Source organism: Pleuronectes platessa, chromosome 15 (assembly GCF_947347685.1).
Source record: "Pleuronectes platessa chromosome 15, fPlePla1.1, whole genome shotgun sequence".
Taxonomy (NCBI): Eukaryota; Metazoa; Chordata; class Actinopteri; order Pleuronectiformes; family Pleuronectidae; genus Pleuronectes; species Pleuronectes platessa.
This window is the reverse complement of record NC_070640.1, coordinates 10,152,654-10,173,415: the sequence shown is the minus strand read 5'-3', so window position 1 is coordinate 10,173,415 and position 20,762 is coordinate 10,152,654. Positions and strand designations below refer to the sequence as shown.

Below are 20,762 nucleotides of genomic sequence, written 5' to 3'. Positions count from 1 at the left end.
CAGCAGCAGCACGACAACTCACTTTACTGACACTTACAACTTTCCTCCTCTCTCTACCACACACACACACACAGACGCACTCCCTCCCTCTCCCCCCAACTTACTGTCTGTGGTGTCAGAGTCATTGCTGCTCGTCGAGTATTTTCTCCTCTTCTTCTCGCTCTCCATCTGTCAGGGAGGGAGGAATGGGGGCAACAGAGAGAGAGGGAGAGAAAAATGACGAGTTAGAAGATGTTCACCATGAAAACACAAGTGTTAATGAAATAATGCGCTGATGGCACCAATCTGTCAGAGGCTCCAGCAGGCAGCCCGCCAGAACAAACTGACTTGATCGCTTTTACATATTAACGCTTCAGACTCGCCGGGAAGCTCACAATGATACAGTTGTTCTGTTCCTTCACATACAGTGGGAGTCCTTGTACAAGACGCCTGTGAACTCATCCGGCATTAGAGCTGTATTCACTGGGAGCTATTGTGCAAGTCCCCTTTTTTATCCATCTGCTGCAATACTGTTGCTGCTTCTCTTTTCATTTTATAACCGATGAAAAATTAATCAAACTCCAGCTTCTCTCAACCAGTATTCAGTTATTTCCCTGAAAAGGGACATAGAAAAAACAGCGTCTTGGGCGAGGACATTTTTTAATAGCCATAATTTTGTTTACTTGCAACTTTATTCTTTTAATACTGAGAAAAACGGACAAAACTGCTTGTTCTACAATCCAGCTTGAACTGTACAGAATTAAATTTGCGTAAACTCGGTGCAAAGTTTTGCGTACAGGCTTCACTGACTTGTAAAGTTTTCTCTCACAAAAATACTGACATATTTATATATTTATATATATGTACGGTAAGCAGTAGGTCATGTCTACATACAGGATGCATTCAAGATACCTCGAAAAAGGCATTTTCAACCATCATATCCTGACTTCACTGTGACCTTTTCATGCACTTATTTTAGGACATTATATGACGGGGAAATTCCACCATGTTTCCTCTTATTAGATAGCATGCCGAGAAACACCGTAATGCATCAGCAGAAAGATCAGCAGAAGATTGTTAGCAAGCAAACAAGGACATAAAAAAAAAAGTTATTTAAAACTCTGCTTTGCAAATGTGTAATGACACAGTAAGATACATTTGTGAGACTTTAAAATTACACACTTTGCATTTTGATGAGCAATACTGAATGCAAACATAACACAGCTCAGTCAAGCATCTACTGAATCGACTGCCACATCTTTATGAATGAGTCTCCATCAGGGACCAACACACTTGAAGAGCATCAGGAAGTTAGGAGGAGGGATAAGAAGTGATGCCAATTGAAGGGAAAATGTTTCTGAAGTTAGTTAAATGCCCCATGGAAAACCCCCAAAACACCTGTTTCTTGTTTAACTTGCACTTATTTAAACTTTTTATCACACCTATTTTCCAAATGTGACAACGAGGCGTGATGTGATGCGTTCATTCTAGAAGTGTTGCACAGAGAATACAATTTCACTTTGGTTCACAGGTAACCACAGCAGAAAGCTAATTTTGCCGCGGAGGTTGAGCATCACTTCAGAGAGAAGAGAGGGGGGAAACTGACCCGAGAGGTGGGAAGCGCAGATGAGGAGCTGCTGCTAATTTATCTGTTTAGCATATAGATACCTAGAGAGTGATTCAATTTTGTTTCCAGAAAGGGAGAGAGACCGTGAGCGAGGGACGTTGAGACTGAATAAACAAAAGGAGACGTTACGGGCAAAGAGCGGTCCAAGAAGGAGTCAGAGAGACAAAGAGGGAACGTCAGAGAAAGAGGACGGAGTGCGTCAGAGAGAAAAAGGTCGGAAATAAACCAAAGAGGAACTGTCGAGAAAAGGCTTGTTAGAAAGCACATGTGGGACAAAACTGATTTGAGATGAGAAAGAAGGAGCAGGGTGGAGAGAAAGATGGAGAAACAGAGGTCTGACCGACACATGAGGATACAACTATTTTCACATAGGGCTGGGAAAAAACCCAATAACAATAATTATTGCAATATCATTTTATCCCATTGCAATAAAACATAAGTTCAGTATTGTTTCACAGAAGTGTTTGTCATTTTGGATTGGTACTTGGAATTGGCCAATAAATACAAAGTTCAGTTATCTGGATCGGTATTAAGGGGATACAGTTATCAGAACATCTCTTCTAAAAGTCAGACTAAACTTGAAAGAAATCATATGAACTAATGAAATATAAAGTGGAATGTAGAAACAGCCGACTGATTAACTGGTTAGCAATGTGTGTTTTTCCATCATGAAATGCTCCAGGAGTTAAAGCAAACACCCACAAAGCCGTGGGTACGATGCAATAAAAAAAGTGACCAAAATGAAACATTGTGTTAACTTGAATAAAACTGGGTATTTCTCTGTGTTTGAACATTGTTTGAAACATTTTGGATAATGTGAGAGAACAAGTCAACAAAATATACAACATGGGTCTATTTGATTTTGGGATATTTCCAAGAATCGTTAGATATATCTTTAAGGAAACAAGAACACCCTGATCATAACACAACTGAATAAACAGACAGGAGCATTGGCACACATCCATGATCATGATCACCATGATGCTGTATTATGATTCAATGTGGAACTAATCTTTCTTGCAAACACTTGGAGGTTTATTCTAATAAAGTGCCTCTGAATAGGATTAGAGTAGAAAAAGAAAAAAAAAGATCAAGGACGCAAAATAGTGCAAGGATGACAAACAGTGCAGCCTGAGGAAATGTGTAATCTCTTGTCCTGGTAGACAAGAATATATAGAGTGCCGCTGAAAATAGGGAAAAGGAGGGTGAGGGTCTATCATGGGAGCATAAAGCTAAAGACGCTGAAACAGATAGAGTCAAAAAGTCAAAAGGAGGTTTGGGCGTACTGATGCACTGAGGCAGGGAAACCAGAAGAGGAGGTGGAGGAGGTGGGTTACAACCTTCAGTGTGAGGAAATAAGATTTATGTGGCCGTAAAACTGGGCTATTCCCTCGTATCTGGGGCTCTTCCACCCCCTCGGCCTACGGGACGGCCCCGCACACAGTTAACTACTCTGACATTTATGCTGACAGAACAACACAAGCGCTTCTTCGCCCTACCTCGGACTACCATCATACACCCTCATCTCTTTTTAGTCCTATCTTCCCTCCAGTCCTCCCTGTCTTACAACAACAGGGACACAGGGAGTTTGTTGAATAAGGTTAAGTACATTATTGACTCTCTCTGCCTTGCTCGATTTTCTCTCTCTCCATCTCTCCACCTCCTCCCATCTGTCAAGCTCTACCTCGTCGTCCTTTGAGGAGATTGGTTAAGTACATCATTGACTTCCTCCAGTTCTGTCCATCTGACTTTAAGTCTGCACGCTTGGATCAGTCTCAGGGTTTCCCCTCGCCTATTAAACTCAGAGGCGACCCACTTAAACCACACTCGAGGTTGGGTTTTTTTGTTTTAGCAGCCCAGTCATTCTTATTCCTGACCACCCAAAGGAAAATGCGAACACAAAGCAAAAAACTTGACATGACATATTTTTTACAGATTCTTTACACCAGTTTCCGAATGAATGAATCTGTTGGAATCATTTGCAACAACAAAAGGAGTCTTGTGGCAGAATCACAGGCGACGAAAACACGAGACGCTTTTGTGTGTGATCCAACCAACTGAAGCACAAAAATGTTCAACGGAAATATCCACCCAGGTGTCGCCCACAATAGTCAGTATTTATACCTGTGGCTGAAACTGTGAAAGGTTATTTCTCATGATTAGTTCAACAGAGCGGAAGCACCATCCGTCAACACGACATGTTTGATTTGTTGCATCAGATGTGAGAAACTCTCCTATTTGAAATCAGGTTTATGAAGCCATATATCACGACCTGTGAGGCATTTTAATGCTTCAGAAATGTTGTAAAAGTGAACGCTTTAGTTTGTGAGACAAGCAATTGTAACTCCTCTAGTTCCTCCGTGGCTGGAGCAGTGCAACAGTGTTTCCAGGTTGCATTACAAACGCCATCAAATATCTGAAAGAGCTTGAGGGTGGGAAACCTGTGGAGTCGCTGACAGACTGCCCGACAGAGTTACTGGTTGGTCAGGTGGTCGGTTGTGTGGAGGTGGAGGGAACGACAGCATGAACTAAACCTGCGAAGTTTCTCACCCAGCTCCTTCGCAGGTTTATTAGTGCATCTTGTGGGCCGGCTGGAAGGTAACAAGCACAGTGATGATGTCAAAGGTCAGAACCCAGATCAGCGACGACAGCTAACAGAGAATAGCAACGCCAAACCTGGCCAAGACAAAAGATGAACACTGTGCGGCTGGCTCCAGAGCAGCGGTCAGGCATTGTCAGGTGCAGTAGATCTCAGTTCCTGAAGAGTCACAGACGACATGTTGGTGTGTCATAGTACAGCAACGTTTCTTCATCTCTGACCCATACCACATCCTTCCACCAAGTTTTTTGGTAATCCGACCAACAGTTTTTGGGTAATCCTACTTACTCACAAACAGACCAAACAACAGGCAGGGGTGAAACCACACCCCACCCCCGCCCCCCCAGCTGACCAACCAACAGGAAGCCAGTGTTGCAAGGTCAGAATTGGTTATATGATCCAGACTAACTTTTACCGCAGTTCACCGACTCCTATTTTGATGATTCACATGTGTTACATGTACAGGCTGCCTTTTCCACAGTGGAGGCAGCGCATTGAGGTTAATGGTTCTGTATTGTGTTGCAAGATTGTGGACATTTCTATTGTGGCTTTTTTTTCTCTAGCTTCCAGAATTGTTACCACTAGACGACAGCCAGCCCTAAATGATTTGCTGTATAATCTTGGTTTTTGTTTGTTGTTGTTTTTATAACAACAGTCGGGGAGTCATTTTGATTCTGGTTGCATTGGCTGCACCACGTTTGGTTCCACTCGCAGCGTTTTGGTTGTAAAGCTGTTCCTTGGTATTCTAAAAGCGCTACTTTCGAGCAGAAGCCAAAATACTTGGCTGATTGTACACTTAGTCAGGAGGGAAAATTGAAGTATAATGATTATAAAGATTTTCTCTCTGTGCCGCACCATTTCTTTTGCAATGCTTCCACTTTTCTTGCTGCTTTGACCAGAGTGGGGAAACCACCACCAGCCGCTCTGGATAATTTTGGCTGCTTAAAATCTACCAGCAACTTTCACAAAGAAAATTCACAATGATCCCATTTTTCTTTGTAGCTGTAGTAATTACTGATAATTGTTTCTATTATATTTTGAGGCTGTTGGATTTAAAAGAGAAATTTTTTATTAGAGCTACTTTGACTGATAGATTACATCCAATTTCAGCCTTTACTGGCTGGGGTTCAGTGTCTCTGTGACACGCAGCCGTCATGGGCCCTGAACCTGTAATTATGAGCTAACAAGACAGTCTCTCCATCTCATTGCTCTGGTTGCAGTCCCACATTTCTGAAAGTGTGTGTAAGGGGAGAAACCAGTGGCCGGTTAAAGTGAAAGAACTGACGGTAATTGGAAATGTCACTGTATCTCCTTAAAAATCCCCCTCCCTCTCTCTGTGGAGCAGGATCACCTACGGCCTGAGGAAGACTAACAGCTCTGCAACTGCCAAGAAAAGTCTCCAAGTTCATTTTCTCCATCACTCTGTCTCACTTATTCCCTCTCTCTACCTGATATCCTTCCACTCTATCCACATCCCTAGTTACCAGGTCGACCGTATGTCTCTCTCTGTCTCTCTCTCTCTCTCTCTCTCTCTCTCATGCAGTACACACAACTCCATCTCGATCAGTCCAGTGAACCAGAGCCCGGACTTCAGATTGAGATATTTCTCGTTCTCAGGAGAGATGGGAGTAGGTGAAGGAGAAAAGACTCACAAATGTGAAACCTCATCTCAATCAGTCGACCACATTCCCAGTTTTGCACCAACGACTACATCACTCCTTTAGGACACAAGGAAAAGAAAGAGGACACAAAGAGAGACAGTGACAGAATGGGATGAGAGTGAATGAGTCAGTCCTGCTATAGCAACTTCCTAACTTTAACAGAAAGAGGTCCTGCATGACATATTTGTTTAGTTGTTAAGTTCCACAACATGGCCTCCTGTAACCACTGGTAGTACCTTCCAAAAGAAAGGGTCCAATTCCAGTACAATTGAGGTGTTAGAAAAGTGGGACACACTATAATAGGCTGGTATTAAAAACATTCTGCAGTACAAACACAGTAAACACTCTTTTCCAGTTATTGACCACTTTCCACAGCCTCTATTTAATAAAACAAGAAAAACAACAGAAAATATTAAGAAGTATCTAACACACAAGATTTCATATTGTAATGTTTTATCAGTTGGTTTACTCTCTGTCCTGTTTGGTACATTAGGGAGTGGGTTGGATGAACCAGTAGGGTCAGTACTGATACCCCATGTGGGGTCTCAGTCAAACCTGAGAGTCCAGGACAGTAGAGATGATGAGTTACATCACTCCAAGATGACAGATTAGCTTTAAAAATGAAATCCTATCGATGAAATGAAACTGAACGAAGACCAACCCTATTACAATGTTACCCCTGTGCCTACCCCAAGGCCAGAGCAACACAAAGCACTCATAAGGGACGAACCCAAGTTTCCGCACATAAAACGTACAACAACCATTGGGTGGAGCGCACTGCATATATTGTAGAGTAAAGCTTTAAAGTCCCTGAATGGTAATTTGGCTTAAAGACAGCAGTCAATAACAGTAAACATAAAAAAGAACACAATGATGTGACTTGTCACCAAAGCCATAAGGAAAAACAGCCAGAGGAAAGAAGCCAGGAAGCACAAGAGCACAGACAGCAAGAGACCGAATCACATTTTATCTAAAAAGCCAATAGCAGATGGAATAAAAGAGCTCACACTGTATCAAAGTGTCCCCTCAACAGAGGGAAAACCTGTTTCAATAGAAGCCAATTAAACTCACTGTGTAGCAGGTTTTTGGAATCCAGTAAAATGATGAGATGATGATGGTATCTACAAAGCTTTCTGCTGTCGCCTAATGCAACTTACAGCCCCTTTCACACCGGATTAAAAAAAAGGTAACACCCACCGACATCTGGATTTTGCCTTGAGTGGAGAAGGGAACAATCAGCTTTGATTCCCAGGTTCAGATGAGTTTGCAGTAGCCACGGGTGTCTATCAGCTCAGGCTACAATCATCAGTGATGGAAACGTGACACCCGACTGGACATGATAACTTTCTCAACTTCTCCAGGCACCCTGCTATGATGTACGTCATAAAGGCAATGAAAGCTTCCTGCCTTTGTCAGCTACTTCTGAGACTTTTCCAGCTCAGCCATGAATTATTTTTGTCTGCATCCAGGCAACATTGATCAGTGGCCAGTGAGTTTTAAGAGACTCAAGTGAAATGTATAAAACTTAACGTCTACAACAAAGTCACTGTCCTTGATGACGCTTTCTAATGTTTACAACCATTTTCCAGCGAGTTTGTGGAGTCAACACAGGATAGTCACCAATTCCAGGGAAGAAGTCGCAGATCATAAATAATACAATAAATCTGGCATATTTAGAGGGCTGAGATCTATGAGTGTATGAAATGAGGTGCCGCTTGATTGAGTTTAAAGACTGTATATGTTCCATTATATTTATATCTGTATCTGAAGTTTGTACTGCATCTTATTGCGAAATGCTTCACATCGTACATACGTTTTCAGAAAAAATGCTACATATTCACTGCTTTCATCCCATTTGCTGTGTTGTATTTGACTGCCTTATCACACTATTGGTTTTTGTTGTGTTATGATCTCACACTGTACCATCACTGTCTACACCTGCACTCTGTCAGAGCTGAGCTGTAAAATAGCTGGAGGCAACCAGCTGTCGAAGTCAATGAAACCATGTTGTACGAGTGAGAGTATACGATCAGACAGAATTAAATACAACAGTATCATGAAATAATGTGGTTGTTGTAGCTGAACACTGTTAATCAGTAAATAACAAGTCTCCGGGCTAAAAGAAGGGGAAAAGATGAAGTTTGGAAACGAGCAGAGGGAACTGAGGATGAACCAGAGATTAGGAAATAAATAGGCGTGAGAAGACAGAGATCATGAGTCAAAAGAAAAAATGGATTATCTCAACAGTTGGAGGCAGAAAGATGAGTTAAACTGTAAAAAAAATTAAAAAAAATAAAGAACACGTGAGGCAACAGGAAGGATCTGTTCATCTCCACACAAACAAAAACAAATTCTACACACTCATATATAGAATATAGAACATACAACCACATATTGGAAAAAAAACACATGTGAACCTCACATAAATATGAATCACCCCTAACTTCCTACATCCTGCTGTAATCACCATGCTATATTAAACCCCAGTAGCTTTGCTAATGAGCCCATTAATTAAAATAATACGCTAATGGGTGTGAATATGAACTCTATGTCTTAATGCAACAAGGAGAAAGTGGTTGAAGAAAATGTGTTTTTCCTTGTTAACATGGAAATCTAATATGAGGATTGGAACCTGCAATGCAAGTATAAAGATCTTTATACAGGTCACTCACGGGGGGGATCTTAGGATAAAGAAAGAAAAAGAAAATCCAGAGTCAGGCATCGGCAAGTAACAAATCTATGTCCCAATCCGACGCTACGTCATTAAATATATTAAGTTTCACATGTAGATAAAACTGCAATTTTATTTTCCCGGAGATCACTTAATCTTGGCCATTTTTTCTAGTGAAGAAAATGTGATATCTGTGAAGTGTTGGCAAGGGCGAGCAAAAATTTCAACAAATATTCATTCTGGAAAGTCCCACAATCTGAATGGTGACGTGTGCTGTATGCATAACCTCCAATTCAAGGGATGGCTCTAGCATTGCCAATTACAACACCGGCAATTTCATAAAGCATTTGAAGAGGGACCTGAGCCAGGCCACACAATGATAGTTGTGGTTCTAAAATGCACTGGTATCAGTCTATGCAAAGTCCAGATATCGGAATTGGTTATGTGAAGGTGAAAATAATATGGTTACAACTCTAAATCCACTAGTTCACACCTACCATTAGAACTTGTCTTCACATGCACCTAGAGTGACCACACATCTCAAATGCGCCCTCACATCCTGAATAACTGAGCTGTCAATGTGAGATCCTTGACACATTTTAATGCCAGCGCCAGAGAACATAACACACACACACACACACACACACACACACACACACACACACGCACACACACACACACACACACACACACACACAGACGCACAGACGCACAGACGCACACACTCACACAAGAGAGGAAATGGCCAACAGCATGGCTTGGTGATGGATTTTTAAAAGTTTATGAAGGTTCAAATGTAAATATGAGCCGAGAACACAATTCTCAGTGTTAAAATAAATTATTTTTAAACTCAACTCCTAAGTCTTGTGTATACCACTATCCTCACTTAAATTACAGAAATTGACCATATAAATCCAAAACAGACATACAGCAGGTTTTGTGTGTCATGATACAAAAGTGTTGAAAAGCATAAATATCGAAAACTCCCGAAACTGAAATTCAAACCTGGCTGCGACTACACAAGCGGCCTCATGTTCCGACAGCCATCCCCAGCTCTCATTTTCATGTCGGTGTAAGTCACACTATTTTCGGGGGATAGTTTACTGTCAGCACAAAACATTTACAATAAGACAAACAGCGAGCAGGGTGAGTAATGCATGCTGGGAAAGCCAAGTCGCCTGGGGAGCTAATTAATTGGCTGACTATGACACTGTCGAGAACACTGTGTGTGACTGAGCATTTAAAAGGGAACTGTTCACTGAAATGTGCAGCAGATCCGGCCTGAGAGAACAGCTGAATCTGGACTCCAAACCGCAGGTGGGAGAGAAGTCATGGGTCAGATACTTTAAAGGTTCAGTGTGTAGAATTAAGTGACATCTAGTGGTGAAGTTGCATGTTGCAGCTGAATACCCCTCCCCTCACCCTCCCCTTCCAAACATGAAGAAGAACCTGTGGGAAGCCTTTAGTTGTCATCAAAACTCAAAAGTTGTTTGGTTTTTCAGTCTGGGCTACTGTTAGAAACATGGCGACCTTCGTAGAGAGGATCTGTACAATGTAAAATATAAAGTATTTAAATATAAAGGAGCTATTGTAGGATAAAAAAAAGAAATTTGTACAATTTAGATGATTAAATACTAGAGAAAACGTCACTATGATTATTCAATTTCTGCCAGTAGATACCTTTCACCTAAATCTAACACACTGAACATTTAACAGTTCACAGGATCCACAAGCCTACTACTAAAGTAGGGTAAGCTCCAGCACAGGAACCCAGTTTGCATGACGGAGGAAAAAAGAGAGCAGTCCTTCCGAATGGTGTCTACTAGGTGCATGACTGTTTCAGGGTGTGCTCACACTCCCAGTATGTTGGTAACAGCTTGTTCTCAACTCTCCAGCAATTCTTTGTTTTAGGTTGACACCTCTGTGAAGGTGAGAGCAAAGTGAGTCCAAACTGAGGGAATCCGCACCTGTAAATCGCTCTGTGGTGAAGCTGACATAACCCAGTCCTCTGACAACAGCTCTCAACTCACACGGAAATGTTTTCTACATTGGACTGAAGTCTGTATATAAAGACATACCACGCATCTCCACTTTCCCCCACTGTCCAGAAATGGTGCTAAAATGTCCTGAATACGAACACATCTGTGCATCTGGAGCCAAAGTCTGCACAGTCGCGATCGAGGGATGGAGCGGTCGGGAGGTCTCGACAAAACACTCCAAGCACAAGTCAGTTTAGGCTGTCAATCATGACGTTTCAGCCTGTTTATATAGCATTAAATAACTATTTAATCCAAACTTATCAGAAAAATATACACTCTAAAAAAACATCTTTGTGATAAGAACTAACTAAAATGAGAAAAAAATATTTGACAAGGACATTGACTTTTTAGTTTGGTCCATGACCCGTCCACTGACACGGAGGAGGCAAGGTTTATGACCCATACTGCAGCCGACCACCAGGTGGCAATTGAGATATTTTGCCTTCACTTTTAGCATACATGTCATTCATCTAAGAAAAAAAAATTATGGACTAAGTCAAAGAAGCAAAAGAGTAAACAAAGTTACAGGAGTAACATGTAAACCAGTGACACTACCCTATGTTAAAGAGGTCCCGCCAATCCACGCAGTCAAGTATGACAAATAATAGCATCAACCAAATATAAGGGAAAAATCATTTGACGTGTACTTAGTTTCGATTTGTCTATGATCTATATTTTCACTCCCTTTTACGTGGAGGGGGCTTCACTGTCGGGAGCTGTCATGTCGAGGTTTATCATCTCAGCTCCAGTGTCATGAAGACAACAGATGCCACTGCAGATGAAAGCAGTGTTTGTTGTAAATCACAAGAATGAAGTTGTTTTAAAAGTCAAAAAAAGTACTGCACTTCCGTCAGATCATACCTGTCATTGAACATGTGACATCCTTTAATTTCTACTCTTCATTTGTCTCATCTTGTAGCAGGTTATGCCATTTCTTGTGATATTTATTCGGAACAAACCATGTGCCGCAGAGACAATACAGATGTCAAGACAAGGATTCTAAGTCAAGCTCTGCCCGATAATAATGGATTTTCTTGTTTCCTATTCAATCATTCATCATTTCATCAGTAAATTGTGCAGCAATACAAACAAAAAAAAGGTAATCCATTGATAAAGATATAAAGCTGAAATATCATAAATGCTCATCAAAGAGGCTCAAACAAAAAAAATGTTTGACGGTCCATTCACAAACTTCAATAAACGAGCAATTCAGAGCTAAATAGTAGGCTAATGGTTAATAAAGCAGAAATCGATTAAACAGCTAATAGTTTCAACTCAATTCAAATTTATTCGTATAGTGCAGCAAGCATCATCTCAAGGCACTTTATATAGTAGGGTCGAGACCAACTGTGAAGTGAAAAAATGTCCTTTTGTACGTGTGAACATGTTAATCAGTTTTATTCTGAACGAAAGACCACTCCAGATCCGTCTGATTGGCTGCTTCCCATCTCTCACTCTGTCTGCCCGTCTGTCTGCCTATAATGTGGCCATCTGTCTTTCTGTCTGTCTGACTGCTTGACTCTTTGCCTTTCTGCCCGTCTACCCATTTGCCTGCCATCTGTTTGTATGTCTGCAAGTATGCCATCCCTCTGCTTGTCTGCCTGTCTGTCTCTCGGCCCCGCTGTAAGCCCTGTGGATGACAGTGCATTCACTTGAGCAGAAACACTGATGTGGGTCGGTGTCTTTTCTCAGCACTTTGCAGCACTTAAGGTCAGCACACAACAATGGTTGCCATGAGATCTATTATTAACAGACTGTAGCGGCAGAAGCCCAGTGAGCAAAAGGCACACCCAGACACACACAGACACACACGGTTGCACATAACACACACTGTTCTTTCGATGGTGGTGAGGACACTCATTGACATAATGCATTCCCTAGCCCCCTTACCCTATAACCTTAACCATCAAACTGCCTTTTGAAGTTGTGTGAGCCAGTCAAAATATGACCCCAAAAACATAAGTACACACACACACACACAGCTCTCCTGAGATGAGTAGGCAGTCTGGCTGTCAGGCGAGGCAGACAGATCCATCAACAATAAACAGACATCAAGTAACTGCTGGAGCTGGACATACACATACACACTCACACAAAATATACTTTTATGTATAAAGCTCAACAAGCGTATAAGATTGATATCAATAATGCATATGATGGACGTGCTCTATAGCTGCAATGCCTGCTTTCACAAACACACACACACACAGACATAAATGACACAAGCATCAACAAGAATCTAAGGAAGTGAAGCCGTTAGCCAAACACACACAAACAGACACACAGAAACCCACACAACTGGCCGGTGCTTAGAGCGCCTTGAGGACCCAGAGGTCAGTCAGTTTGATAAAGAATCCTTGCATATAAATTGCTTCATAACAAGTCCTCTCTCTGAGGCGTGTGTGTGTGTGTGTGTTTCCAGGATAGAGGTTTGTATATTGGTGTGCTTATTGCGTCTAGTTGTGTGTGTAATTTACTTCACTGCTTTCTCCTCTAAACTTTTCTTGTCATCTCTTTCTCACCTTAGTTCTCTTATAGTCACTGCTTCTCTCCACATACTCTAGTCATCCATCCATCATTGTTTCACTACCACTCCTCCAGTTTCCCTGTCATCACCTTCCTCCCTCTTTCCCTGTTTGTTGTCAACCCCCACAGACAAAATTCTCCTCTTCTTATTGGTGAAAAAACGACAGGCAAGATAATAGGGGACAGACAGGTGTGTGTGTGTGTGTGTGTGTGTGTGTGTGTGTGTATATACATAAAAGACACGTAAAACTAGAAGGTCTATTTTCACTCCCTTTCATTCACTTTTCTTCCCCAATTCTCTCTCTCTCTCTCTCTCTCTCTCAGCTATTTTTGGACAGAGTCGCTAGAGAGAAGCTGGGCAAAAGAGAGAGGTTCACACCGACAAGTTTGACAGGTCGAGAGAGAAAAAGCTCCAAAGAAAAGAAGAGAAGATTCATAAATTAAGGTTGAAAGTCCAGGGAGAGAAAAGAAAGAGACAGAAGGAGAGCAGAGAGAGAGAGAAATGGAGAAATAGGGAAACTATTGTGAATGAGCTGAAAGAATCAAAAGTCAGGGTGTGTGGGAGCATATTTGAATTTGTGTTGTGTACCAATCTGAAATGTTGGGTATCAAGTATTTAGTATTTAACATCTAACACACACACACACACACACACAGAGTACAGAGTACAGATGAATGCCTTGGCAATGAAGAAAAAGAGAAAAACACATTTGACACACATCACATGCATCAAACATCCCTTGCTAACAGGTGTGCAAGAAAGACGACAGCAACCTACTCAACAGCCAAACATGAAACACACACACACACACACACACACACACACACACACACACACACACACACACACACACACACACACACACACACACACACACACACACACACACACACACACACACACACACACACACACACACACACACACACACAAACACAAACACACACTTCTCCTGCTCTGTGTATGGATAAAATTGGCAAGAATCCATCATTCGACACCTCAACATTTCAAAAGGAAGAACTGATATTTGCGGTTTGTCGTCTGCAATAAGCCCCAGCGCATTTTCATGGGGTGTTCAAAAGAAAAATTCCCCATCACTCATTTATCTGACACTATGATGCAAAAAATGTGGGTCAGCAAGATGAACCTATTAAAAAAACTTCCATAATATACAGACACTCAGAGTTCTCAGAGGATAAAGCCACTAACACAGGTGATCCTTTGAAGGTTTCTCTAGTACCTTCAACACTTAGACTTTATTGGTTTTCTAGAATGGCACTCAGTAGAGCGCAAACGACCCCCAAGACTAAACGGTCCCCTTAAATTAAGTCTTATGGCTAAGGCCACTTTGTGTTACCGCTGCTACATGTTAGTGGATGTTGCAGGTTTCTAGCCCTATTTGTCATCATCAAGATCCATGCATTATCCCCTGGGAAATTGGTGAAAAATGCCCTATCAGGCAGTGTTAAAGAAAGGGATTCCTGGCTCCTCTGGAGAGAAGCTGAGCAAAAGAGAGAGTTCCCCCCTTTGTCTGACTCAAGGCCTTTCATGGGTTTCCTTCTCCGCCCATGTCCCATTCTTCCAGCAAGTTTTGTGGAAATCTGTTCCCTAGATTTTGGGTAATCTACAAAAAACAGACAGGGGTGAAAACATCCTTGGCAAACATAACTACTGGATGGACTACCATGAGATTTCCTTCACACCCATTAATGTCCCGCTTAGGATGACCTGTAATTACTCATGAGATCCCCCCCAGGAGTGAGATAATTGCACTCCAGTTTTGGGATGTTTGAAAATCAAGTACCAAGGAAAGCGGGATGAAGCTGAACACCGTTAGGGAATTGATTGAGTCACACAGCAGCAAAGAAACGGCAGATAATCACAAAAATCTGTAAAAAAAAAAGTTTAAAGACAAAAACCACAGCACAACGACGTGCTCAACTTCTCAGCCAACAATTTAATGATGTGCTCACAACCTCAATCAGTGACTCACACATATAGTAACAAACAAACACACACGTCATCTTTGGGGGACCGTGCCTGCCTAACCCTAAACTAAACCAAAATTAACCACTAACCTAAAACAAGCTTGTTCCAATTGGGGATAAGGCTTTTGTCAAAACACACACACACACGCACGCACACGCGCACACAACTGAAAGACTCAAAGCCACTTAAGTGAGTCATGAGTCACTCTCGGAGGCTGATATCACCATTCCCATCAGAACTCTCCCCTGTGGTGGTCCCCCGCCCCTGACACTGAACTCTCCACGGGGATCTGCTGGATGGAAGGAAGTTTGCGCCTCATATCAAATATGGAGGACGGTTGTCTCTGTAAAGTGAATACATATCCTGCTGTTTGCTCAGGGGACCGAAGCTTCCCGAAGTGAAGTGAAGTAACATAACACAGGTATAGAGAAATAAATAGATACTCCCTGCTCACTGCGGCAGTGTGGTTTAAATGAGAAACGCTAACGATGCCAACAGCCTAGCCTGGTCCTTACGGGAAAGTGAAAAACATAAAGAGAGGATAAAAGCAGCAAAAGGATGGAGAGTCGGAACTGGGGCGGCCACGTTTAATATAGCAAAGGATTTCTTCTGTTATTTTGAATCCAGACAAACAGATAGACTTCCCACAGCGACTGGCCAGGTGTGCAGAGGTGAGAAAGTTTGCTGGGTTTGAACTTTTTTTATATGAATAGCTCCAAGGCAGAACTGGGCTATCTAGTCCCTCACATAGTTGCTTTCAGAAAGGAGTCAGTTGCTCGGGACATTTTCTGAAACTGGAACACTTCCTACCTGCCCCCTTAGTAAAATGTACAGAAAATGGGCACCCTAGATATAGAGGCTTAGGGCATCCTGCAGCGCCACAGGTTGAGTTCTAACCCAGCCCGTACTGTGTTCTGAAAATAAAAATCCCCGAAAGATTTCTGAAAAAATGCTCATGAGAGGGGGCTTTGCGTCCTGCCTTCAGATGAAGACACTTTGACACAACGTAAGCACATAGGCCTTCAAACATGGTCGGATGGCAAAGGGTCAGAAGTAAAAATATAAAAAGGTGTTATGGTAGAAACTCATCTATTCAGGAACAATATGCAAACCTACGTATGCACTTTAACCACAGAGGCGTCAGGCCAAACAAACGAGCCACAGAAATCAAATAGATTTCCTTTATCACCTTACTGGCTCCAGCCACCAGAACATTAACACAATATTTATTGACGCTGTCACTGCTCCCGCTGCTGCATTATGGGAGCAGGAGTGAGGGAGCAGAGGACTGAGCGAGAGAGACAGAAGGAAGGAAAGAAGAAATGAAGAAAAAGAAGAAAAAAACTGAAGGAAGAGGCTGAGGTCCAAATTATCTTCTAACTAAGCCTCCAGCTCATTCTCCGGAAATTTGCTGACAAACAACAGAGGAGGTGGGTCGCAGCCAGTGAGGCTGGGGCCCCTGCCAGAAACCCGGGAGGAGAGAGTGCAAAGGGGGAGGACAGGTGGGAGGAGGGAGGGAGGGAGGGAGAGGAACAGAGGGAGGGATGGAGGATTGATCCATTGCTCCCATTCACACTGCCATCAGGAGTTCATTAGCTCCTGGAAGGGAGTGAAGGAGGGATGGAAAAAGGGCAGAGAGATGGAGGATGAGCACTCTGTCCTTCACTCGCAGTGACCCCCAATATATCACCTCCCTGTTTATATACCTGCACGTCCCCTCCTCTATCCGTCCTGTCGTCTTTCATCCTCCCCTCCCTACATCTCCTCGTCTCCCTCCCTCTCTCTTTCCTGTTCCTGCTGGCTTCACCTTCCTTGTTTTCTCCTTTGTAACCTTTAACCTACTCCCTCTGCATCTCTCATCAACGACCCCTTCATCTGCACTTCATCATCCTCTTTCTTCCTCGTCCTTTCGATGCCAACAATCCTTTTTTAAATCTTTTTCTGTATGACAACTTCATTTCAAAGTCATTTCAAATACCAGGTCCTAAATCTCAGCTACTTTCAACATATATGAAAAACAAAAACATGTAGTCCCCCCGCCCATCTCACAGAAAATCTGCTCTCCTGATTTATTTTATTTACTTTAATATGTTTCATGATTTCAAAAATACATTAAGCACAAACAAATGTTCAAAGATGAAACAGTGAATCAGCAGCATATTTCCATACTGGATCAGCAGGTGTCCAAACAGCAGAGGAAGGTCTGACATACTGTGTCGGTCTGTTGTTTACTCGCTTCCTCTCTCCCTCTCTCCCTCTCTCTCTCTCCCCACAAACACACACAGTCCTGAAACACTTCCCATCAGGAGCTCAGACAGCATCTGTCAGCTTGTCCATCACTTACAGCCTACACACTTTTTCCCCCGAAAGAGAAGTGGCAGTAAGCAAGAAGTCACAGAAGGCATGCATCTCCCTATAGAACCAGATGAGACATACAGTACATGCATAACAACACACGTGACCAATGAAATGCATCATGATGACATTGGCTGAGAACTTGAATTGAAGGGAGCGACAGTGAGGCTAAGTACAGCAATTAATTCCATGAAAACAACAATGACAAAAATTTAGAAGATTCAGACACAAAACAACCGATCAACTGTGAAAATAGTAGTGATCGGTTGTTTGTCTGACAAATGATTCAAATCAACTATTTGCTGCAATTTTATTTATTTAAGTACAAAATGAAATTCAAACATATAGCCTTCTTAGAAGTGAAGTCAATGAACATGGACCCTGTGGTATTTCATGACAACATCATCCAGTTTGCTATTACCAAAGCTGATTTCAGTCCACACACACAAAACAATTTGCAATATGAATGATCTGTCAACTCTTTTTTCTTTTGGTCTATATATGGGGGAAAAAGTTAAATATTCAGAAAATGCTCAAACTGAGGCAGAAACCGGAATATGTTTGGAATTGTGCTCAATTAATATAAATTTACAGATATAGAATTTATAACTTAGATGTACAGAGTCCTACTGCAGCATCACTGTATCGTTTACTGAGGGGAAATAAAAACACTCAAGTACAAAGAAAATGAAACATAACTCGCTCTAATGATATCACTGTCAAACATGTGGTAACATTGACTTCACAGAGTGAACTCTGACAAAAAGAGGATCATTCATTTGATCTGCGACTCCACAACGTTCACTGGTCTTTTTCAGTCAGGAGAGCAACCTGAGCAATGAGGCACGTTCCAATTTGTACTGTTAGAAAAAACCTGAATGTGAAATATGTTAGCGATTTCCTTCCTGACCTGTGCTTTGTGCCGGCAGAGAGACTGAACAATTATCCTCAACTAACGATGCTGAGGCACAGTGGAACAGGAAATCAAATTATAACACCCCCACCTTACCCGTCCTTGAAATCTGACGTCATCACACACACAAACATATACACACACTTAAGAACCCACTAATGAGGCTCTAGGCCACAGAGGGGTCATCTACCGAGAGCAAGGGTAGTCACAACACAAAAGTGCTAATGCATGAAAACATGCATGCAGCGTTTAATCCACTGCATGGTTTCAAGTCGCAAAATTTATAAATTGATGAATTTATAAATATGACACGTGAATTAAACAAAAGGAATAACAGGTTATCACAATCATCGAGAGGTGTGTCAATGTTTAAAGCCTTCCTGCAAAAAGAAAGTTTGACAGCAGCTGCAACTGTGAAGTTACTGTAATGAACTTTATCAAAGATAAATAAATAAGTGAAACATTTTATTTGTTTTATTATTATTTTGTCTCTTCAACATCTTTAGACATCAATCATTTGACCAATTCTAGAAATTACATAAGAGCTTATTAACACCTAAAATCAAAGCAATCAAAGGATGAGAGAGCTACACGCCAGCAAGAACACACACACACACATACAGAAACACACACTCATGAACACACACACATGCAGATAGTAGTCAGCCAGCAGTTATACCCTTGTCGCAGGCATGCTGGCTAGTAAGTTAGTACGCAGAGCAGAGCACATCAGAGAGTTAGTGACATGACAGCTAGTCAACACGCCTGCAGGGAGCTACACTCACACACACACAAACACACACACATACATACACACACAAACACACACAAATCCCTCAGCTCAGTTGGTTCCTATCCTTCTTATCTGACATGTATTTCTGAATCATACACACACACACACACACACATTTGCCCTGCAGCCTTCTTTGGCAATGTGTGTAAAAACGCATGAGCACATGGAAGGGCATGCTTGCCTCTGTGCGTGTGTGTGTGTGTGAGATAGAAAGATTGAGGTTACAGTTTATGTGACGTCAATGAACCATTCATGAACACCCCTCCTCCTCCTCACTACGTAGCTGCTAATGCGCTACAACGCACCACGTGGGGGTCCTTACCCCCTTTTCCATCCAATCAGAGCTTAGCGCTTAACGCAGCAGACACATATACACACACACGCTATACTACACCCCCGCCCACAAACACACGTGTGCGCATGTACACATGAGAGGCTTGGAAGGTCTGCATGCTTGAGTTTCACATGACGTACTGTACACGGAGAGTTGATACAGATGGACATACACACACACTCATTCTTCATGGTTGTTCATTCAGATGATGAGAAAGCACAGGAAATTCTTGATGAAGAGGTGATGAGGAGAAGGATGGAGAGATGGATTGACTGATTAAGGGTTGGGGAAAGAAAGGAAAAAAAAGATGAATAGGTGAAGGGACGGATGAGGAAAGAGGCACTGAAACATGGATGAGTGGCTGGAGGGCTGTGATGAGAAAAGAACGGATGCAAAATGAAAACAGCTCCCATCCCTGTTCGCTCGCCTTGTAAACAGCCCCTGTCTCTGGGTGAGAGAGGAGGGGGGGGGGGGGGGGGGGGGAGAAAGAAAGAAAGAAAGAGAGGGAAAGAGAGAGTGAGAGAAAGATAATGAGAATGAGGGAAAATAAGATAGCCCTGCATCAGGAAAGATATGAAAGACGGGGAGGGGGGATAGAGGGATGGAGGCAGAGTTGTTATGCCCCCACACACCATGACTCATCTCCGGTTTCATACCCAGCGGGAGGAGGGCTGTGTGTGCAAGTGTGTTGTGTGCTCATGTGTGTGTGTGTGTGTGTGTGTGCAGAAGCTAGTTTGCGGGAGAGACTTTGAGGAGCATGGTGCATGAATCTGTACTTGAGTGTGTGTTTATAGTGAGTAAGAAGCACGTTGAGAGTTGCTGGTTGTAGTGCACATGTCAACGGAGATGGTGTGTGTATGTATGTGTGTGTGTGTGTGAGTGTGTGTGTTGGTGGTAAGAGCGGAGGGTGTGCTGTCGCAAGCGGGAACGTTTAACAAGCCCCCAGATGATTCCAGCTTTAATTGATTCAAGACTGGAGCCAGTTCAGTCTCACACGTGCTCTCGGAAGAAATGATTATTAAAAAAAGATCTCTCTCCCATTAAAGACCAGCACTAATAAGCAGAAATAATATTCTTTTAGATGTTCTCCAGGCAATTGTGAGGAGTGGCTGGGTACAATTCATCTAATGCACCACTTGCACCCCATTAATCCTGCTCACATCGGACTCCCACCATCAGCACCTGCATCCTCATGTTAAGGCCGTGTGCTGTTGTGGGTTTTTTTCTTCCAGGGATGGATGAGACAGCCACACTCATCCAACCCTAACCCAGGGA

The 20,762-nt window shown here is 42.4% G+C and overlaps 1 protein-coding gene across 2 annotated transcripts in view; it reads right to left on the bottom strand.

Moving 5' to 3' along the window:
• jade2 (jade family PHD finger 2) overlaps positions 1–20,762 on the bottom strand; it is a 161,006-nt gene that overhangs the window by 138,821 nt on the left and 1,423 nt on the right. Inside the window, exons 1-2 of one of the 2 annotated variants that reach the window (XM_053440786.1) lie at positions 7,064–7,188; positions 105–168 (exon numbers count right to left, since the gene is read on the bottom strand). In XM_053440786.1, coding sequence (XP_053296761.1) covers positions 105–168; positions 7,064–7,069 — 70 coding nt within the window. In that variant the 5' untranslated portion in view covers positions 7,070–7,188. Of the gene's footprint in view, positions 1–104; positions 169–7,063; positions 7,189–20,762 lie in introns of those variants that run through there. The other variant, XM_053440787.1, reaches the window with a different exon arrangement.